This window comes from Mya arenaria, chromosome 8, assembly GCF_026914265.1.
Source record: "Mya arenaria isolate MELC-2E11 chromosome 8, ASM2691426v1".
Taxonomy (NCBI): Eukaryota; Metazoa; Mollusca; class Bivalvia; order Myida; family Myidae; genus Mya; species Mya arenaria.
The window spans coordinates 10377301-10401608 of NC_069129.1; the positions used below are offsets into that span (position 1 = coordinate 10377301).

A 24308-nucleotide genomic window follows, 5' to 3' on the forward strand; every position below is an offset into this window, starting at 1 on the left:
TAATAGCAGAAAGCGCAAAAATATTAAATGATTGGTGATTGCTTAAATATTTACTGTGTCCTACTATAGTCTAATATGATAAAACTACTATGTTTTTATGCTCATTTCATTCAAATTTAACTCAATATCCTTTATACGAACCATTCTTTTTGACAGTTATTCATCCTTTTTGGAATATTAAAACAAAAATAATAAATTGTGGTAAATCTTTTTTGGGAGTGCATCTTTAAGATGTTCGTTTTGCAGATTGCCTTCAGATTTAATGACAATTCATTAAACAACGTCCTAACCCGATATTTTGTTTGCTGGACAGGCTACTCTGGGCTTCTACCATTCTTCCAGCAACTTGACAAGTATATATGTACGGTTGAATACAGATCCACATTTGGGATTACTATGTGTATAACGTACAGAGTTGATAAAATAATAGGAATATAGCGTCCATTTCCATAATAATAAGAAGAACAAACATCAATAACGAGAGATTCCGTCAACTGTTCCTGGTTTAATTTATACTGATCTTATTCATGTGATATTTAGCTTTCAACACTTATGCACCTTTTCCCCTAAGTCGAGTTTGTAGACAAAGGTACGACAATAATGCACCCTTTTCAGTACCATCCACTTGTTTTTGCTTCCGCAAAGGTCAACCGAACCCTACATGATATCGAACTGATATTGGATCGATCTGTTTCAGCTTGATTGCATATAAGCTTTGTCAAGACCTAACTTGATGTAAGAATCAAAACAAGTTATCAGTATATGCCATATGGCAACAGTTCTTTTCGAATTCTTTTTAAGAGACTTGACAAAGCATTCAAGAGCTCCAGTAGTTTCACCCATTTCTCTAAAGATACAACCCATCAGGTTATTTGCAGTGTCAAGATGACACAATTTTGGGTCATATCCCATGGTGCCGCCCAGAAAAGCAAGCGAGACCTTCATTTGGTGCTTGTTCCCGAGTTTCTCGTGAATTCTGTACAGCAAGTAGTAGCGAAGGACTTTCGAATCGACGGCAACTACGGGTAATCTTTCCGATGCTTCTTCCTAAAAATAAAGAAATACACTTATATAATGTCATTAACATACCAATCCAGCACTTTTTATGATGATTGGGTTTGTTACATTGAACTTACAGAATTTGTTAAAATTAAGCAAGAATCCGCACTCGATTGTACTTACGCAAATCAGTTCGTACTGTAGTTCCTTTGGTAAAATGGGAAGTTCATCTGGCAGGAACAACGCACATGTCGATGTGTTGTGTCTAAGGATTTCAGAAGGCAAAGGTTTCATTGAGAGTATTTTGTAGACTAATATTTTGTTTATAATAAAGGTGGGGGGGTGATCGTCTTCAGCCTTCCCGCACATGCACTGTGTTATGATGTCGCGTTCAAGACTTTCATGAAGATTCTCAAGCAATTCCGCGGCTTCCTCGTACATGCGCAAGGCAAAGAGAACGGCTGCAAACTTTACCTTTCCGGCGAGAAAATCTACAAGTATTTAAAACACATTTTACAACAGTGGCGTTCCAGAGCGATGTTATAATGTAAGAAAAGCTTTTTGGGGGATTATCTATGATTAATGTTTTTTAGATAACACCGTTGTGTTCAGATAGTGTTTGATTCTATAACATAAATGTTTTGTTTCTATTTTGAATATTCAATAAAGTATTCCGGAGCAATGACATCTCGACCTAACTGCTTTAAGATACACATCAGTTACGCGCGAAAATATGTTTTCCACGTGTAATACGACCACCGCGAATAAACCCCAAAAGTCCAACTGTATATCATTTAGTACAGAAAAATATCAAACGTTCTCATAGAACAACTATTAACAAAGAGTATTGGTTTATAAAACAATCAAACGTTCAATAAAAATAAATATTTAAACAAAATTAGTCAGAGGTGACACTATATTGCAAATAATTTTACATATCTTCTTTACATATTTTTGCACAGATGCATTAAGCGGGCATTCATAATAATATCTTAATATGATCAAGACTGGCCTTTTATGCATGATTTGAAATACCACTCCATATCAGAAAAACTCTTCAAACCTGATTCTAATCCACGTTTCAAGTATCCGAGGCCCTGATTTTTGAAGATATCACTAGATTCTTGAATTCCTTTTACAATCAAGTGCGATCCCAGGCTTGTGTAAATAAACGGGACCAGATAGTCGACGGCTTGGTTCACCACGGTATTTGACTGTAAAGTTTGGTCACAAAGTGAATCCTTATCATTCAACATTTCAATCAGCTTTTCGCGATGTGTGATGTTTGCATCGACATTACCTCTATTCTCACTAATCAATTTTCCTGCAATTTCCACCGTTTCCACGATGAAGCAGTAATGAAGCGCGTGTACAGCTAATTGCAGCGCCCTGTCAGCCTGAGTCAAATCAGTGCTGAAATCATTATCTGGTACATCTGCTTCGTCTAGGTTGTAATCAACCATGTCATTGAGTAAACTTCCAACTTTGTCGCATCTCAGCTGCATCAGTGTGTCTAAAGGGGATTCTAAAACGTCTTCGAGTACTTTTACAACCTTGTTTTGCACGGTCATATCTCCCTTCCATATGTTCACGTCTGGCATAAAATAACTTGGTACAAACCCATTCTGTATCCAGCCACGTAGCCTCTTTAAACAATTAATGTAACAATAGATCAAATTCTCTGGTATCCAGAAAGAATCTGGAGAATTTTCCATCTCAAAGAACATGCTTGTTTTGCATTGATATGATGTCAAGGATTTTCCCGACACGTTTGGTTTCACGAAATCTTCTTTCGTCATCTTCAACAGAACATAGCATTTGTGTTGTGTTTCATTGAGATTCAGCATTATCTTCCGTTCTTGCAGGGAAAAAGAGAGTCGCCATTGAAGATGTTTTTCTTGCGAATCCCCATGTCCAGTCGGCACAAAGAAGATACCAAGATTGCCAAATTCAGCCCGTATGTTTTGACCGGGAAATTCAAACATTCTGTTTCGGGTGAAGAATTCATCTGCAACTGCAGGCCACGTTTTACAGTGAAACGATGGTATATGATCTATGTCAGTGTATCCTGGCCGTTTAAGGATCGTGGCAGCCGGACCATTACGTTCGTCTCCAGTCAAAGCCTCTACTATACAGATGTTATCTAAAACTGTTTTTCCATAGCTGTCTTGTTCTAAGATGAATGGCAATTGGAGATTAGTATTTTTCACAAATTCAAGTTTACTGAATCCAACTGGTGTATGATCATCAACCAGCATCACAATATGGTGTGTATTTTCGCCTTCTTGCAAATTGCCCGGGCTTCTCATTTGTGTCATGTGATGTTTTGCATCTTCACTATTTTCATATACAGGAAACATTCGAAAGCACATCATTGTGTCTATGTCTGAGTTAAGCCCTGGTGTTGTTGTGCCTTCCGAGGTGCTCTCAAATGTATGTATAGAGCTGTACTTTTTCATGTTTATCATCACCGTCGCATGCACGTCATGTATGAGAGTACAGTGTTGGCGAAGTCTTCTAACATAGTCGGAAGCACCAGCAAGATCTAGTACATGGAAAATGGTTCTAGATTTTTGTTTTACCTTATCTTCTTCCTTCGTTGCCATTTTAAATAACCATGTTAATAGTTTATTCCTCTTGAAAATTAGTAAAAAAATATTTGCCGCCGATGTATAACACGGTCACATATATTTTTAATGATATAAGCCGTATTCAGTTTCGTTTTTATACACGCATTCAACCTTCATATGTTTACACTGCTTGTCTGAGCTGATCGATTTTATGGCTATATTTCAACTCTCTGTTTAAATAAGTTCTTTTTTACTGTAATATAAATGGCATTTAAGTATCGTTTGTTAAACCATTTTTTAAACTTCCGTTATATAAAGAAGCTTTCGTCATGTCGACGATCAAAGACATGTCGTATCGCACGTATAACCAGTATTTATTTTGGCGAATAGCCAAGCTATCTGCGTATTTGAATGATAATTCTTTGGATGATATCTAAAATAAATAAATAATTCTCGTTTTTGTATTATGCATTTATCAGTGTATCAGCTTGTATTTTCTTGTTGACTAAAACAATATAAATTATTTAAAGCTATGATGTTTAGTATAATTAACATATAAATTGCTTAATATAATAAGGGATATTCGTACAGATCTTGAACAGTGGTTAAACAGATACATTAGCAAATAAACACAAACACTTTCAGATCACATTTTATGATCTAAAGTTCCTGTGTTAGTAGGCTGTGTAGATAGATAATACTTAACTCTGATTTGGACCTCTCTGGATAAATATTTACTTTGTTTATTTAAAGGCGCACACTTTTGTTTGATTCAAAAATGCATATGATTTAGGAACAGATAAAAACCTATACTGTATTGTGTGCATTTAAACTAAAGCAAAAACAAGTTTATAAATTTACGATTTAAGGTTACAGATACCATGTAATTATCATACATGCTCCCTCAAGTAAATCATAGTAGGCCATTACATAAATTACATAAGAAATTTCCATTTCGGCGAATTACAGCGATTATTGCGGGGAGAACATGAACTAATTATCATATTGACCAACCCCTTTATACAGAGTCATAAGCTTTAGGTTGATTACTGAAGAATTTCAGGTAGCATCTGCAATCTTTCTTCCTTTCACCTGTTATCTCGTTGACAAACGATACGTTTTAGCAAATTCCATCGACCTGATTGACAGCAGGATTCAAGTATAAGTTAGATATCATTATGGTCTAGGGTGCGCAATTACTAAATCGACTGTTAGACTCAAAAGAGATTATTATTTCCCTCGTACTTGTACATCATATATAATTATTAAAACTGATTAAGACTCATATACTTCGCACTGTTCAGATTAACTTTAAATGATAACAGTATTTTAACAACTTTAAGCACGTAGTGGATATTATAATGTATTGCTGATCAATTGAGTTCAGCTGATCCAATATGCGCTAACGTCCAAATTGAGTGTTTAATGATATCATATTGCTTCTCCTTGGACAAGGACTTCCGCTTTTGAAAAATTAATACACTGCCTTGCGACTAAGACGCACTTAATACATTATAGTTTAGCACAGGTGTTGTAAGCATTGATGTTAAAGCATACCTTGTGCATAAGGGAGATGCTTATTAGGTTTAGCACAGGTGCTAAGCACATCAATTAGAACATGGCATATTCACTTTTTTTATTAAATGTATAACCATTGTATTAACAACAAGCCACCCACATGTCCATTATCTAATAAACTGTATATACAGCCTGTTTAAGTATTTTGTATCACAATATTGCCATAGATGAACATTCTCCATATTCCTTAACTATACTTTATTTTTTTATTGACTGTTTAATATTCACTATTAAGTTATTATTTAGATAATTAGTTAATTTATTTTCTTATTTTGTCTCGGTATTCGAAATTTTAACCACACATGTTCATTTTTGGGAAAAAGATGAACGTGAGTTAATAAATTATAGTTGGTGAGTCAAGACTCGGAATGAATTCAGTAAAATCATGTTGTTTACATACAGTGTGCGCGTAATAAATACATAAGAAAAAAGCACATGTGCTGATATGAACTGATCGCATGGCGATTATCTAAAACAGCAATGTCTTAGAAAATCTGTGATAATTATATTATATAACAATAATGAAGTATTTAAAACATTTCAAAAACAATATCTTTACACGATCATAAAAATTATTACCTCTAGTATCTACATTATATTGTTATTGTATATTGTTGTATATTATTGCTTGCTCGTTTATATGCACGAATACAAAAATAGATAACATGTCGTCTAAGGCCTCTTGAATGCTTTTCTACACCCTCAGTCGCTACGAAATATACAAGCGTTTAGCCTTCGTTGGCTCGATAAATGTCGGAAAATAGCCCATTGAGCTAATGTTTCTTGTTAGCATATACCCGATAAAGATTCTTGTCCTGCATGCAATACATGAAACATAAGCACTCTGGAAAGTGGCACAGGCTGGAACCCCTAGCCACGACTTCGGGTTCTCCAGGCCTAGTTCATGACAACGTACATTGCACGTGCTGATGTTGATTGCTGGTGACGAGGACGACAAAATTGTTTGATGGCTTGGTGATATTTTAAACGCAATACGGAAAACACCGAGAAAAATATTGTATCGCATATAAGCTAACAAGAAAATGTTAGAAAAACTGCCCCCGTTTAAAAGTGTACCATTTTTAAATGTTATGTTCAATTTCTTTTTGCGAAATCAATTTTAAATAAAAATAAATAAAAACCGAGTTATGGCATTCAGTCTTGGCATCAAAAAAGACACAGAAGTGTAAGGTTAAGTACCCAAAAGCTTGTTTAAATCTCCCTTTAGCTTCTGCCCGGTGACCGTTCTGTGTCGGTAGCCGCCATTGTCATGAAGATGTTTTGATGCGTCTGTGGTTTGTCTGTTGTGTCTCTTGTTTAATATTTGTTAGGGCTTATATGTGTGTGTTCAGGCTTGTCCCTATAATTCCCATTATATCATTTCATAAGACATGCACACAAAACAATTCTGAATAAATGTTTATTGTGTGAAGCAAATTACATATGGTTTTATTACACACAGCGAAATATCATGTTGAATGAATGAATATGCAAGGAAAATGCAAATTATCAAATTACAAATTCAGAAAATTGATCAAGCGCATCAACGATGAAATCAAATTGAACGAGTAAATCACATTAAACATTGGAAAGCTGCGAAAAACATATGTACATCATCTACAAACGAAAGATATTTCATGAAACACGATGAGCTTGTCGAGTTTAAAGTTCCTCATAGTCAGAGCACAGCTAACAATGACCCTTTATAACATGAATGTCATCGAGCGCTATGTCGCCTTGGTAACCATGCACTTTAGCGACGAACTTGAACTGAAAAGATGCATGTGGATAATATACATTTCTGATAGAAGATTGTCAAACTACAATCATTTTATTTGGTCAGTATCGATGGACTTGAGGTAGAAGACAACAGTTTTGTTTTACGGGGGTTGAGAAACTTTCTAGATAAAAATTGCATCATAAGTTAATTGAAAAGTAATGGTCTATAAATATGTACATGTCTATTACATCATTTCAATTACAAATGACAATCTTTGAAAAATAATCTCTCCAGAATGGCTCAGTTCTTAAGTAAATTGAGGGCAGCAACTGTTTTGACATAATATCTAAATGTAAAATACTTTGCACTTACATATAATTTTCCGGTTGAGAGTCCTGTATCCATTCCGACCATAATACGTTTCTGTTTCCACTCGTGTCCCTGGTCATTTTCTATTTTACAAACTTGTTTGACTTCCTCCTCCCGTCCAAACAATTCTGCCACTATATTAGGCTCCGCAACAATAAAAAGGGAGAGAGACTGAACATCTCGACCATACATGTGGTACCAAAATGACACACAATATATACTCTCCTCAAACCACTGGAAATCATACCTTGCAGAATACAAAATTGCTACGGCATCTTTTCCCTTACTGTTGGATGCGTCGACAAGCAGGTAAAAGCCTGTAATAAAGGAATATAATTGAACCCAGATCTGTTTTCGTTTTCGGAAATGTTTTCAAAGATACTGTTTTGATACATTACACCATTGGACAACAACGACATCTTAATTCTATAATGGTTACATAATGTTTAAAAACGAAACCGCTAAGGGTGTTAATCGGGTTTTATAAACATCTTTATATTTTCAAAAACTACCACAGCAGAATGGACCACGCCGATATTGTATGTTGGTCGTATAGATTCGATACCGTTTAAAGGGAGAATTTATTCACGATCTTTGAATTTTCCATCTATAAATGAATCACCATTTCCATCGCTACTTCTGTCTGCTAGTGGACCTGTAACACCCGCTTTATCCGAAGCGCCTTTCTTCCTCATCCATTTTATTTGAGCAAAGTCCTCTTGAAACCAATCACAAAAATCTCCATTGAAGTCGCATACACTTTCTGAAACTGTGGCGTCGGGGGGTGAAATGATCCCTCTGTTGTTGATTCGTTTCCTGTTTATATTATCGGAGAAACATGTTATGAACTACGAGTGACTTTTAGTAAATGGTATTAACACAGATCGGGTAAAGGCAATGTACTTATAAAGTAACCAATACTTTTCGATACTAGATAATATCAATACAGGTGACTATACATACCAGGGAACTTTTTATAATGGGCCATTTTTGAGATGACTTCCTTAAATGCGTTCCCTTGACATTTGGTAGCTAGGGTTGTTATATCGCTATGCGCCAAAAGAATATAGTCCGATCGGATAAAACCTTGGGACACGCCACACTCGATAAGATGTGTTAAGGCTGTAAAAAAGATGAAACGTTTGTTAATACGCTTAAATGAGATTGGTAAATAAAATTGTGTGTTCAGAACATTATGGGCATTTGGCTAACAAAACTTATCAAAATTCTCCAAGTTATACCAAAGTTGTCACATAGCATGTACACTAAAACATTACCTTTCAGTCTTTTGATACTGTTTAAAAAGTAAAAACATATGACACTTCCATACAAATCTTAAAGTTTTACGCCAAACAAATATCATTATAAATGTATATATAATATACAAGGTGGTCATGTCCAGAAATCCCTAAAACAACAGTTACCTTTAAATATGTCCAGAAATCCCTAAAACCTCAATTGCCCTGAACAATGTTAATTATTTCGTAAATTAATTGACAAATTCGTATAATTATACCAATGCCAGAAAGGTAAAACACCGAAAATGCAAATTGCGAAACAAAAGAATGAAGTGTTATCTCTTTTTTATTTCAAAGAAAACTCTTCCGCGTTACATTTTGCCACATTCACGAAGTATGATGTGCCGCAGCTAGGAATATGTTTATTAAATTCATAAGCTTGTTGGTCGCTAGCGAGTATGATTCATTGTGCGAATGATAGCAGAAATTAATAAGACCCATTGTTTTCATAATTAGACCAGGATATGCAAAGTATAATTTGCATAGTTTCCATGAGCCTGTTTTTGATTGTCTGGCAGCTGCGGGGGCTCCGGGCGAAAGTATATTTGGTCAGTGAGTGGTTGTTATTGTGTATGTGATGTATGTGTCTTGATTACTGTGTGTGGGTTATTTGAGATAACCGTTCCATTACGTACACTTGCGTTATGTTGTGTTCCATTACATCCTGTTATGCTGACTGATTGACTGTTTGATTGTATGGAATAAATGTGAACTAGTATATTAAAAACGAGTTCCGGTTTATTATGTGAACAGAAGATTCCGCGGTTTAGTGACTTGAAACCGAGATAGATGATGATTTTGTGTTAATTTTCAGTTTTAATTCAAGAGCTAGGCACATGTGGGCATAAGTTTTATAACAAATATGTACTTGTATATGGGCATTTAACGTACTGCTTAACATGTCTGGTAACGGCTCGGTAAAGGTAAAATCTCCAATCAAAGTAATCCCATACGACTTTTCGTTCCAATCAGGTGCGTGATCCCCACTCTTATCCCAACCTCGACCGACATAAACGTTGGCGTCGCCCCCAATAACAAAGTTGTAGGCGATTTTTCCTTCATGGATAGAAATATATAATTATCAATTAATTTAAAAAGGCACGTAGTTTGGATCGCATGCTAAAAATGAGGTATGTCCGAAATAATCAAAAGAATATCTAAAAAAAATGTCAAAATGCAAAATTATATTGAAATAAAATGTCAGATTTGTCACTGGTTGAACAATTCGAAAAGATCAGAAAATAGTCATGTTTCAATTGTATTCTTAAACTTATGTTTATATGAAAATTAACGACGTTACGATGTCGAGGTTACCTTTCAGATTACGAATCTCTTTCATTCTCTCACTGCAATTTACAAATCTTTCACGTTCATTACAAATTTGGTCCGTATGATAGATAACAATATATGGGACAGGCTTCGCAATGTTTGACATTTTTTTAAAAGAACTAATTTTTCCACCCCAGTTGCATCTGTCAATAGTGCTAAACTTCCAGCAAACATCACCTGAAGAAAAACAACAACAAAAGAATCGAAAGATATTTATCAAAAACAAACTCCTAATATCATCATTCATAATAATTTTAAGTCAAAAAAAATAATAATGACCGTATCGGAAAAAAAGTGTGTGTTGGGGGGGGCGGGGGGAGAGGGGGGGTTATTTTCGGAATGTGGGAAAATCAGTCTTAGGTTGACCCGATAACTGCCCGATATTAACACAATATTCTTCCTGTTTGTATGGTACAAAATAAAGTATGTAAAGAATGTTTTCGAAAAACTGAAATCTATTTTGAACGGATCAGAAAACATTAGCGGTCCAACACCGGACCGATATATTCCAAAAAACAGATAGATTTAGTTTTCGGACTTATATTGCTTTGACCATGGCTTAAAAATCCGGCCGATATAGTATCTAATGTAGGATAAATATAAGAACGATATCGGACCTATATCATTTTCCCTTTCAATGTCGGCTACACATTTCACCGATATCGGATATATATCAGTCAATTATCTAGAAAATATCGGATAATTATCAGGATCGGATACAACATATCCCCTTGGGATACAAGTAGGACATATATCACATGCCAAAATAAAGTTGTTAACTGTACAGTTCATTGGATGTGTAGGTTCAAAGTTATCATTTGGTTTGCAACCGCGGTATAGCAGCCTTTACCTGCTATCTATACAAATTGTACTTGCAAATGACGCTGCCGATGCTACTGATGCAAATTATTGAGATAAACACGACAATCGTCGGGTTTTAAATATGTATGTGAAAAAGCTACAGGAACAAGCTCAGTAGCCAAAAGTTTAAACATAAACCCGGTTTTATGGCACTGGGCAAATGCCAAAGACATAGAACACAAAAGCAAAAATCACAAACAAGAAATATGAACCAACAGCACTAAACTCTACAAACAACACAGTGCATATATACTATATAAAAACTAGGCATGTTTATCAAAGATTGTTAGGTACCGCCTTGGAACGGTCAGTATATATAAATTTTCTAGGGATTAAACTAGTTTACGTACATAAAAGTATGAATTACCTTTAGGAAACTTAATAAGAAAACAAATAATTATAAACGAATAGGTAAACCCCAAATACTTCATTGATTAGGAATCCAACTCTATCTGCAGACAGAGGGATACAATTCAAAGTACCTAATGCCATGCATTAACAAGACATTGTATTTTTAATTTTGCGGTTGCTATATATAAGTGAAATATGAGACATATTCAAGGAATGTTACTGTGTTACCTCTATTTGGATAATGCGGCCATGTTTTTATTTCTTTATACAATCGTTCTCCTGGACATTCTGTGGCTGTACATTTTGAATCTCTGTGCCCTTGGAGTATATAATCTTTGTGAAGATGTTCCTCTTCAACACCACACTGAATGAGTTTTTGAATGGCTGTAATGTAAAATAAAGTAATGAAGGCGATTCGAAGTCATTGGTTCAGTGGTGGTATGTTACATTGGATGTAGTTAAATACAAGATACACGGGTATATGCTAACAAGAAACATTAGCTCAATTAACTTTTTCCCGACATGAATAGCAAACATACATTACATATCAAAACGTAACGAAGAGATGGTGACATGGAAATAAAAGCATATAGTTTATATACTATAACTGTCAAAGGTACTATTTTGAATAACATATAAATTAAAACTAAACGTTTTAATGTCAACATGTAAAAAACATGATAATTATATAAAATAAGTATCAATAGGAATGGCCCCACATAAAACTCATTTTATTTTTTCAAGGACAATGTTGAAACTGACTATACATTCCTTTGATGGCATCTTCCACAAAAACAAAACTTGAATGGACGAAGCCATTGCATTTTAATGAAAGTGATATTTTTTTTTCGGGTAAGCAAATACAATTTATTGGCAGCTTGTATTCACTTAAAACTTGTTACGGTATATTGAAGAAGATTATATGAATGATGTTTGCAGGCATATGCATTTTCAGTTGCTGCAATATCAACCATATTGTGGTAAGTAAAAGTTCAACACCCCTGTTTCTGGAATGAGCAAATCCCTTCAGATGTTGCATGTGAAATATTTGTAAAACTATCTTTGACAGAAGGAGCGTATACATTGTTGACAGTTTTTTTCCAGGTATTTGGTTGAATATTTACCATTTTAATATGCTGGGCAGATTAATGAAATTTGTCTTTAAATCTGCTGATGCACAGAATTCTATACAGTAAAGAGGAAATATGCACTTGAAACAGGTAAGTGCGATTTTATTATTAAATTGGTACTACTGTACCGTGATGATGAAATATTAGATTTTCATTTGTCATTTACATTTTCAAAGGTACACCATAAGCCCTATATGTTGTTGTATATTAAAATAATAGGTAAATATTTACGCTACTGTGGTGTTAAACGCGGTTATGGATTTGATCGGTATTTTTTTCATTAAAATTCAACGACCTTTTCGTAATGTCGTGGTATATGCCGAAAAAGTCAACGATGTTAACAGAAAAATGCGGTAAACACGCACTGACCGAAACCATGTTTATCAATGCATTGTGGGTATTTTCATGAGGTTTTGGTTAGGTTAAAGTTGTCCAAGTTGGTTAACTTAGCCGCCGCATTTTCTGCCTTTATACAAACGGATAAACGGTTTGGATAAAATGGCCAACTTGGTTAAAGTTAACCGCTGGACAACTTTAACCAGCGGTTAAATCTAACCAACTTTTATACAATTGGCTGCAGGTGTAGGCCATCCCGTGGAGAAAAAGGATAAAGGTATTCAGTGAAACACCTTAACATTCTCAACTTCTTCTTATTTCCTAAGTTATAAAAGATTATTCGGAAAATGAGCATTTACAAGAGGTACCTACTCAGGTCCGGATCAGCCTTCTAAATTTCAGGTAGTTTTAAAGGCACCTTATTTTCTTTTTCACTAACATAAAAGACTGGCCTCAAAGCGGAAAAGGTTCTTCCCATATTTAGTTGTTCTTAATAATGACACATCTGATTAAAATTACATGTCTTAAAAGCTACAAGGTTTTGAACTGGTGAGATACCGTACAGACATTTGTAAGTTTCAACAGCGATGCATCTTACCCTGCTCAGATGTAATTTTGGCAATTGAACTATATCAAGAAGATTTTCAGTAGAGTTGAGGTGTACTTGTTAAAATTAACCTTTTTTTCTGATTTTATCTTGCTACAAAAATACGAAACTACGGGATAGTAGTTGAAATCAGATTTGATAAAATGTTTCAAGATAATAAACTTTATTATACTTATAAGTACTAATTGTCAAAATTTTGCCTTGTATTTGAAGGATATTCAGTTGCTTAGCTGCTTTTTTGCACATTTAAGAAATCTGGGCATCAACATTTAATAAACGATCTAACTCAACGCCTACAAGTTTAACTTGCTCTTCACAAATTATAGCGTGGTTAAGTATATGGAATTGTTTTATTTCTTTGAGCCAACTAAAATTGCTTGAAATTGTGTCAGGGTAAGCCTGCAGTTGATTGGAAGTAAACCAGTTTCTCAAAATGTTACTTTCTTCTTCAAGAGTCACTGGTCTTAACAACATCAGGATTTTTATAACACACAGAAAGTGTGATTTGCATAAATATACAAGGCTGCTTTATTGATCAAATAGAGGATATCCATTAGCCTTAACAAGGTAGTTTGACATACATATGTTGTTTTGAAATTTGCCAGGAAAGGATGACAAATGTTATAAAAATGACTAATCAGTTGCTCACTTATGACCCGTTCATATAATACTGCCAAAAATGGTAAAATACTGACTGGTCTATAGTTCTTTTCTGTAAAGGGGTTATCATTCTTGAAAATAGTGGTTACTTGTGCTACCCATGACTATATGAAAATGGTCCTTGATTTATAATTGTATTGGCAATGTTTCGGATGGGAGCTTTTAAAGTGTCTTTGCCAGCGATGATGATTTATGGAGGAATCAGATCTATTGCAGTTGCGTTTTTGGATTAAACCGGTCAATATGTTTTCCATTATCTTTATCGGTGACCGGATTAAAATGAAAACCAGGTGACATTTGGCAATGTTCCTGTATTTTGTCCAGACTTTTTGGGTGTTTATTTTTAGCTGAGTTCCAGATATTCCAATAGTTTCGTCCATATTGATGTAAAATGATTTGATTTTATTTGCAACCAAATTTTGATCAGAAACCAAATGTTGTCTTTAAGTATTATTGGGCTTTCCGATATATTTGTTGGTTTCTATGAGAGAAAAGGTTTATTTGTCGGTCAAAAGTATTTAGAGTTCTGTCATCCATAACATCGATGTTGGAAATAAACAGCGATAGATTATCTTTTGAACTTGGTTTCAAAATTTCTAAACTTTGTGTAAGTTAACCAGTTTGACATGTTCTGATTTATGTTATAGGTGTTTCATGCTTAAAACTGAACACATTAACCAATTAGTCCAAAACACCGAATGAAGTAATTCTATATGACGTCTTGTACCAAAATATTTCAAAGAAATATATTGAAAGCTTAATAAAAAAGAGGATGTTCCTTGCCCTCGAGGTATTGCAACATTTGAAATGATCTACCTGAAGATGCATATTAAATACCAACAAAGCAAAGTTTTAAAACAATATGCAAATTAATTTCTATAAATAGTCATAGATTGTATATTGCCAGTACTCTGAAACAAATACACGCGTGGGAATAAAATGTACCAGAATTATGAGTCTAACCATCAGTTGCCTTTTTGCCAGGCAGTCTCTGCGAGTACCTGCCCATTACAGACACAGCAAACGCGTTGCAGTTGAATCCTAAAGTGTGAGCCCCTACTTTTCTCCACCCACGCCCTTCATAAACGTTGCCTGCCTCATCCACAAGGAAGTTGTACCCGATATCCTTCCATTCTAAAAGAAACAAACATTTCAATAATACACAGTTTCACTCCACTTATAAGGACTTATTTAATGACATAACAAAGTATCATACCGACAATTACAATGGTAATACCTGCACACCAGATATGTGACCAGTGCTAGGAAGTTCGATTTTCCACTCTTATGGAAGATGAGACACTCACAATAACGCACCAATTGACTTCAGTAAAACATGTACACGCGTTTAAGTGAAGTGCCGGAAACACATGAAAGATATTTATAGGATTCCATACATACAATTGCAATTTTCCTGTTACAGGTTATGAAAAACAAACGAATTTATGTTTATGTGCGCGTACATGTTTTTACTGACGTCAGGAGGCGCAGTAATTTTAACTTGACAGTAGACGTCAGAAATAAATCGAAATTTTATAGAGATTGGTATACATGTAAATAGTTTTTATTTACTTTCAAATAATTAACGTTTGCTTTATTGATTTGTCATAATTTAAACTGCATAAAGTTATGCATTATTTCGGCGCGTTGTTGTGATTGACTAGATATATTTGAAACGAATGGAGTATAATTTGTGAGCATGTTATACTAGTAACTGTCATATTGAATTAAAGACACGAAAGGCTTATCAAATAAATAAAAGAGAAACAATGGAAATAATTCCATGTGACAATAAAAGTATCAAAACTTGAGTTACTGAACATACTCTTATCAATTGCATGCAGTTTCCAGACTTCCTCCCATTGTCGCATACCAGACAACGCATCTTTAGCATCATATATCCACGCAGTGTGGTGGACAAAGAAATAAGGCAGTGGGAATCGCCCTCTGTATATGTTAGATCTTTCAACGATTGGTTCGCTGGCGTTCCAGTCGGTCCGGCTTATAAAAGACACCTCTAGGCAGCTGTCACTTGCTTAAACAATAAAATAACTCGATGTAAATATGACAGACAACGTATGTATACCACGTGGTATATGACGTCACAATTGTGTTTTTGCACCAATTTTAATGAAACACGACTAGAACATTGATTAATTATAAGTCCTAAATCAAACTGAACTATGCCGTCTATTGTAGCAGTACTGAAATTAGCATTCCATTGAAGCGTGAATGATAAACTTCTTATTTGTCTAAAAATAGAACTATCCGCATTATGCTCGGAAACAAATTTAAGAAATACCCAGTGTCGGAGCATTGTCAACACTAACATTTGAGTTTGAATAAGTGTTTAAAAACTATATCAACTACATAAACTATCACACTCCGGTAAAAATGTTATTAACAGAAATGTTTTATCCTAATCTATTCAGGAGTCGCCGAGGTCATTTCGCTGCTATGTTCTTTCGTCGTTAGCGTCAAGATTTCGAGTCCCACTCTGAGTATATTTACAGTTAACATAACAAAAACTGTCCGTGCTTATAATTATGCTTTATCTGCATTGACAATGGTTGATCAAAGCGCTTAAAGCGTTGCAAGGTTTTCGGCCTGCTAAGTTTTGCGATTATAGTCATTTAATCTTAAAACAAATTAACAAAAACATCTAACGATAGTATAAGTTTGCTCATGAATCACTCACATACATTTTCCCTGTAGGGTTTGATGTATCTTGATATTGCCCTAATCCTATGTCACTGGTGGCAAAATGAGCAGATTTATGTCAGTGGTGTATAAATAATTGAATATGCATACGCACAATACTGCGATTCGTGGAAACTCACAGTAAATATATCCAAATCTAAAATACTAGTATAAAGAAAAGCAAGACCGGTTACATTTAATTTCTCTTTTCAGACAAGCCAAATCGATGTAGTAAATGAATATAAATACCTCGGTATATACTTGAGTAGAACTGGCTCTTTTCAAAAAGCAAAGTACATATTGCAAATCAGGCTACAAGAGCAATGTACAGTTTATTACAGAACGCTAATCGCCTTTCTTTACCTATAGACTTACAAATTGAAATCTTTGATAAAACTGTGAAACCAATACTGCTTTATGGGGCGGAAATGTGGGGCTATGGCAAAAATGATGTTTTAAAAAGAGTTCAACTTCGATTCCTTAAGTATATTTTAAAGCTTTAGCGAACTACTGACAATTATTTGGTTTATGGTGAAACCGGGGTAACGCCGCTTTCTGTCGATATTGAAGATAAAATGACTGCCTTCTGGGCAAAATTATTAACAAATACTGATAACAATATTAGGAAACTCTCGTCTATAATATATAATAGTATGTACAATTATTCTGTCAATTTTAGTGAGCAAGTATTGAAAATAAAATTTCCATGGATCCATCATCTTAAATGAATTTTAAGCAAATGTGGACTAAACAATATATGGGAAAGCCAAACATTTGTGAATCAAAAATGGCTGGAGGCAACGGTAAAGCAAAAGTTGAAATATCTTTTTATAAATGAATGGTTTAGTTTAACTGAAACATCCAATAAAGCAACGTTTTACAGAATATTTAAAACAAAGTTCGGCATCGAGCCATACATTTTAAATCAACCTTTCTAAAAACTTTTATTCTCAAATTCAGAACAAGCAACCATAGACTCCCAGTTGAAACTTAAAGATGGAATAGAACACCTCTTAATAAAAGAGTGTGTAGAAATTGCGAAAAATTAGGCGATGAGTTATCTTTTCGAGTGTAATATGTTTGATGAAGAACGGAAGAAATATCTGAAGCCCTACTTTTACAGACACCATAATATTTTCAAACTAGAGAAACTTAATCTATATATGTATGCATTTCATTCGTTTATCTTTGTGATATTTATCATATGATATAACCTTATTTATCCATGTTTGTATTGGAATGAGTAAAATAAAGGAAACTTGACTTGAAAGATATGCAACATGCTTAACACTCTGGGATGAAATTACTGAGACAAACTGGGAAATCTTCACACACGTTCCGTACTATTCGGCATAACATGACTATCAGTTAACATAAACTGTTACAAGGTCAATAGGTTTCTATTATTCAAATCATGAAAATTATGGCAGCTTTGTTAATGTTGATTGTAATATTGACCAATACGGCCTTTACGCTGTGGTAAAGCGGGCACAACAATTATGTATAGAAAATCATTACAACCATGTATTACTGTATTAGATACCTTCGAAAATAATCGTATAATAGGCATTGAGGTTAGATGCATAAATAGAGCACCATTGTATATTTTCTGCGTATATATGCCTGCTAACCATGATGTAGAATACTTTAAATATGAATTAAGTGACCTACAATCTTTGATCTCTGTCTATTCTCGGATGGGGAGCGTAATTGCATCAGGAGACTTTAATAGCCAATATATCGTCAACACCATCAAATGTCCGTCTACAAAGTCAGCTATATTAACTGAATTTATCAACAAAAATAATTTGATCTCTGTTCAACATAAGTGGAGGTTCGGGAAGCCACATTCATACCGACGGGCAAAATAATCGACCATGTTATCGTTGAAAAATCATTTATCAGCAATGTGACTAACTTCCGATTAGGGACATCGGACGGTGTTATAACATCTGCTCACGTGACTTTGCACTATTCCATCTCGGCGACAGTCGTTTGCAGGCCAGCTCCGCCCCCACGGAACAATGTAGCCTGGTTCAAGTGTAACAAGGAACACTTTCATCGTTATTCATCAGAAGAAATGAACGAACGGCTGGCACATATATCAACAATTAATAACTTTCATGAGATGAAACCAGGTACTCTAAATGATATTATCACAGGAGTTATAAAAGCTGCTAAAAAAACCTCCAACATAGCAAATTCAACAGATATACCAAACCATACTGGAACCAGGACGTGAAAGCCGCTCATACTAAAGCGCGAAAAAATGCGCAGGCAGTGGATAACAGAGGGGCGCCCTAGAGGAACCCATCATGGTTCTTTCCGTGACTATAAAGCAGCGAAACGAGAGTTCAGAAGATTACAGCGCACCAAGCAAATGGAATACGAAAATAAAGTGATCGACGATCTTAACACAGCGGCTGAACTGGATTATAGGCTCTTCTGGAAGCTGCTTCGCAAAGGAAATAAGAAGTCACCGGAAGTATGAAGTGAACTCGTCGTTGATAATACAGTGTATTCGAATGAAAATGTAATTAAAGGATTTCAAGGCTACTTTCAAAATGTCTTCAAAGCCGTTGAAATTCAGAATCGAATAAACTTGTCGAGTTAGAAAATCACCTTAATCCTGCAGGTCCAATAAAACTCCCAAACCATTTAACAGAAAACTTTACCCAAGAAGAGGTCAAAAGAGCGATAAAACTATTGAAAACAAGAAAAGGCCGGGATATAGATCATATACTGAACGAAAACGTGATACACGGAGGCGACGCCCTAACATATTTACTAACGGCACTATTTAACAACATACTCTCAAGCGAAGTATGTTTAGGACGCTGGAAAACGAGCATACTGATTCCACTATATAAGGGCAAAGGAAAATCGAAAACAGATCCGAATAGCCACAGACCTGTATCCATTATGCCGTGCTTCAACAAACTCTTCGAAAAAAATTGTGCTAAGTAGACTAGACAATTACTTACAACTCATGCAGACAAAGTTCCCATCGCTTCTACAACAGGACTTCCAGAAGAAACTTAGCTGCATAACAGCAGCCTGCAACCTACAAGAGACCGTATATCACCAAGTTGAAAGGAATAGCAACGTATACGTCGGCATGCTGGACCAGAAAACAGCCTTCGACTCGGTATGGCACCAAGGACTCTTCCTGAAACGTGGTCGACTCTGTATTAAAGGCAAACTTTTGCGTATACTATTATCTTCGTATAAAGACCTGAAGTGTTTTATAAGACTAAACGGTGACATGTCTGAAGAGATAAACATTATGAAATCTGTAAGGCAAGGTGGGGTCTTATCAACTTCTTTTTACCTCGCTAGATGAACTACTTCACATACTTGAAAAAAGCAACAATGGATACTCAGTGCTCTCTACCAAGAGCAGTAATCCGACATTTACTGACGACCTATCCTTAATTGCGTTATCTCCCTTGAGTCTTCAACATATGCTGGACATAGTGTATCACTACTGCACCGAATGGAAGATAGCTATAAATGTCATAAATTATCTTGTGTTAGTGTTTACCAAGAAGCGAAATGTACCGCCCGTTGGCATGCTATACGGAGATAAGTTCCTTGGACATGCAAACAGCGCAAATCATCTGGGGATAAGACAAGACTCAACTTTAAAGTGCAAAATTCGCATTGGGGAACGCTGCCAAAAAGCAAAAAAACATGCGTCCGCACAAGGTTTACATCCTTACGGTCTTAACCCTTTAGTTTCTATAAACCTTTATAAGGAAATAATCCTGCCAATACTCTAATATGGCAGTTAAGTTTGGAACAATATCACCAAATACGACATTATAACTATCAACAAACTGCAACATTTTATTGTTAAAAAGATACAAGGTTTCCATATCAGAAAAAGATCGGATATGTGCGAGTCGATGCTGGGTGTACATGCAACTTATTCTCTAACGTCATTATTAGAAAGCTGCTATTCCTGCATAAGCTTTTGTCACTAGACAGTAAAAGTACCAGCAGAAATATATTTAAGAAACGCTATTTAGATTTTATATCAGGAAGCACTAAGGTAACTCTGGGGTTTGTTCCCGATATATGCAACATACTATGTACATACCGATGGGTGAATGCGAAAAGGTCTTAAGTGACATTAATTAAAGAAGCAGATAGAACCTTTTCGCTTTTTCCCTCGATACGGTCTCCATAGCTTTATTAACAACATAGTTGTTAATCCAAGGTCGATTCCTAGTAGTTACGAATGGAAAAATAACGAGTAAAACAACTTGTCATCGCAAGAGAATCAGAGCTGTGGTCATATAGAACTTTGTCGGATGAGGACTTTTATTATTTCCGAGTAGTACACCCCATATTAGCGCCCGCTATTATTTACAAGGTATTCGAAAAAAAATGCTGAAAAGGAGATAGAACTATTTGCATCTAAACTGTGGACTCGTTCGTATAAAACAGACACTGTCATCGAATATTAGGCCAGCTCGCAAATGTGTTTACTGGGCGAGGAATTTCATCTCACCTGCAGGAGTATAGAACGATTAAGATGGAAATTTCTTTGTGAATTCGCCGAGCTGGACATCAATATAACCGAAAACTTAATTGCACGCAAACGTCGAAACAGTATACCTAACTGTACCTGGTTCTCCAAGGAGCTATTTGAAAGACATGCATTCAGCCTTCCTGATCATATTATTACGGTTTGCAATGAAATGTGTGGGCTACAAAGATGTATATCACATACAGAACAATAAGTTACAATCCGCAAGTTTGAAAATGAATAATATCATTAACTTATGTTGTTGTTTTTTGTTGTATGTGTAAATATAAGTTAAGAGAGAATACATATACATGTTGAAAATAACAACTGTGTATGTGCTCATTGTATATAACAGTGTATATTTGTTGTGTTTTGTAGTATTGTGGTACTTCTACTATACTGTGTTTCGTAATCATCAACATTTGGTGGAAATAAAGATTATTGAATTGAATTAAATTAGGAAACTCTCGTCTATAATATTTAATAGTATGTACAATTATTCAGTCAACTTTAGTGAGCAAGTATTGAAAATAAAATTTCCATGGATCCATCATCTAAAATGGATTTTAAGCAAATGTGGACTAAACAATATATGGGAAAGCTAAAACTTTGTGAATCAAAAATGGCTGAAGGCAACGGTAAAGCAAAAGTTGAAAGATCTTTTTATAAATGAATGGTTTAGTTTAACTGAAACATCCAATAAAGCAACGTTTTACAGAATATTTAAAACAAAGTTCGGCATCGAGCCATACATTTTAAATCAACCTTTCTAAAAACTTAAATTGCATTGCCAAATTCAGAACAAGAAACCATAGATTCCCAGTTGAAAGAAGAAAAAGCATCTATCATAGCCGCTCGTGTAAGATAGGTTCATCCCGACCCTCGCGCACCCTACACTCGGGTCGGAATGAACCTATCTTACACTCTCGGCCATGGAAGATACTTATATTCCATTGAGTAATGGTTAAATGTTGTTAGTATGTACTTACACAATAAAAATCTTAAGCATAAAGTGTCAAGCAAGAGCTGATTTGGGCTAATTTTAACATAGAAAATATACTTATGAATATACTACGATCATGGTCATATTTTGGTTTGATATCTTACGCAAAAGGAACATTTAATTGCACCTTCAATCCGACCCATGTTTTTTCCGGGTTTTAACGAGTTCTCCGGGTTAATTTCCGGGGAATAAACCTGTCTGAATCCGATGACCCATTCGGAACTCCTCGGCCATTTTTATCGAAAACAATCTCGGATGTATTTTGACGGATTACATACTGAAAAAGAGGTACGTTTAAGTCCGCTTCAAGTAGATCGCGTAGTAATTTTATTTAACTTTAAGTCTTAACTCTTGAGAATCTTAATTATGTTTGCAATAATACACTTCACTGGCAATCAATTTAAACTTAGATCAATAAATACAACTCTAAAACATTAAATCTAATTAATGATATAATTCAAAAAAATACGAACTACTTCAACTGATATATACATCCGAGGTTGTTTTAGAAAAAAATGGCCGAGGAGTTCCGAATGCCGATGACCCAGATTCTGTTTTAACATAGAACATAGATCTAGTTCCCCGAAATCTTAACATAGATAAATACATGTATTTTTTTTCAGTACGCGTTCATTTTGAAAGTATTAGCGTATTCTGCTTTTTATATTGCCTTTTTGTAACTCGTTGATATTATAATTATTGCATTTTTTATGAGTTTAATGGCGTATTTATGCAAAAACACAGCTTATTTGCACTATATTAACCGCATAAAATATTATAAATAAGCCACTTAATATGCAAATCGCAGTCCGTAGCTATTGGAGCACATTTTAACTAGGTAATTAAGATGTAAGTGTAAATAAGGTCATTGACTCCTGCAGTTTTAACAGCGCTAGGGTTGATACGCCCGTGCACGCAATAATTCGTCAAAAGTTTAAAATGTTAAGTCGATCTGCCGATGGTTAATTCCGAGATACGGTTATAAGGCTTGAGCTTCAGCTCGAGACTTTTGTAATAGACCACAAACATTCATACTCAAAAGTACAAGATTTCAATGCAAATCAGTCTCTTAAACATACCTGGAATAATGTTTGACTTACACAATAAGTTCATGTAAGAGTATGTAATATGTTGTATATATTAACAGTAAAACACAATGCATGATACGGTAATTATTTTAAAAGAAAGCAGCAGAAAACAGGGTATTTCTACCTTATTAGTAGATAGTTGATCATTGTAAATCTTTTAGGACCCACCAGTCATTTTAAATTGGTGCATTTTCAGCTATTAAATATACGGTTACAATCTTTTCCATAAATGCATAATTTAGTAAGTAGTTAAAGGTTAATCACTCAAACTTTATCTTTGTTATACATGTGTATGTATTCATTTTAAACATGAGTGCCACTTTAAACAGTGTACATTAATATGATAAGGTTACATGTACATTCTATTCGGTCGTTTACAAAACTAATTATTCAATAAAAAAACTCAAAATTTGTCAAACATACTTACGCCAAACAGATGGTTAAGGGTCAGCTTTCTGACGGAATGTACCCGTTAGTGCCCTTTTGAAACACCTTATATTTCTCGCGAAAAAAATTAAGTTTATTTCGTATTAAATAAATGTTTACTTCCAAGTCCGGCACTGCTTGATCTGAGGAGCTGCAGCAAAACAATTATAGAAAGCATCATCGTCGCTTCGAATCCGCTACATACAACCGGTGTTATCCAAACTGCTGTACAGTAGCTTAAGCATTTATTACGGTAACATTAATTCTAAAGGATTTACAAATGTCAGATACAATGCAGTGTTATCAAAAATATATTGGCAAATTGTATGTATACATTAAAGGGACTAAACACCGGATTACACAGTTGCAAGAAAAAAGAAAATTGTCAAAAACTTACATAAAATTGATATCGTTGTGTACAACGCATTGAATCTTACTTACTGATGTATCAAATCGGTGACGACACATGCATCTTCCGCTGTTTTTGCGCATTTTTTCCAATTCGAAATTTACTGGGGTTGTATTCCACGTAAAATTCAGTTCGTTAAAAAATAAGCTTCGGTATATGAATCTGTACTCATCACATGACTTTCACATGCTAAATTATAATACACACTTCATGGCTTACCGGAAGAACGGACATTGCGAACAAACGTAGAAACAGATCCGTCATTACCATCGGTGATGCAATTGATCAAACAAACATTTTGAGGCTGCTGAAAATAACAGCGAGTTGCTAAAACGCTTAT

At 34.9% G+C, this 24308-nt stretch overlaps 3 protein-coding genes across 4 annotated transcripts; all 3 read right to left on the reverse strand.

The window, feature by feature from the left end:
- Positions 1–230: 230 nt before the first annotated feature.
- Positions 231–1314, reverse strand: LOC128242437 (uncharacterized). The gene is made up of 2 exons (XM_052959588.1): positions 1183–1314; positions 231–1047 (listed from the first exon to the last, which is right to left on the reverse strand). The coding sequence occupies exons 1-2, from the start codon at positions 1291–1293 to the stop codon at positions 694–696; spliced, it is 465 nt and encodes a 154-aa protein (XP_052815548.1). The 5' UTR covers positions 1294–1314; the 3' UTR covers positions 231–693.
- A 686-nt stretch (positions 1315–2000) lies between these two features.
- Positions 2001–3605, reverse strand: LOC128243978 (uncharacterized). The gene has a single exon (XM_052961998.1). The coding sequence runs from the start codon at positions 3603–3605 to the stop codon at positions 2001–2003; it is 1605 nt and encodes a 534-aa protein (XP_052817958.1).
- A 2360-nt stretch (positions 3606–5965) lies between these two features.
- LOC128244788 (peptidoglycan recognition protein 1-like) lies at positions 5966–23799 on the reverse strand. Of its 2 annotated transcripts, XM_052962868.1 has the most exons (10): positions 23680–23799; positions 15634–15843; positions 14772–14942; positions 11304–11459; positions 9849–10040; positions 9426–9590; positions 8200–8358; positions 7859–8052; positions 7240–7553; positions 5966–6917 (listed from the first exon to the last, which is right to left on the reverse strand). In XM_052962868.1, the coding sequence occupies exons 1-8, from the start codon at positions 23738–23740 to the stop codon at positions 7937–7939; spliced, it is 1230 nt and encodes a 409-aa protein (XP_052818828.1). In that variant the 5' UTR covers positions 23741–23799; the 3' UTR covers positions 5966–6917; positions 7240–7553; positions 7859–7936. The 2 variants fall into 2 exon arrangements, with proteins under 2 accessions (XP_052818828.1, XP_052818829.1); XM_052962869.1 differs by lacking the exon at positions 9849–10040.
- Between the last annotated feature and the right edge of the window lie 509 nt (positions 23800–24308).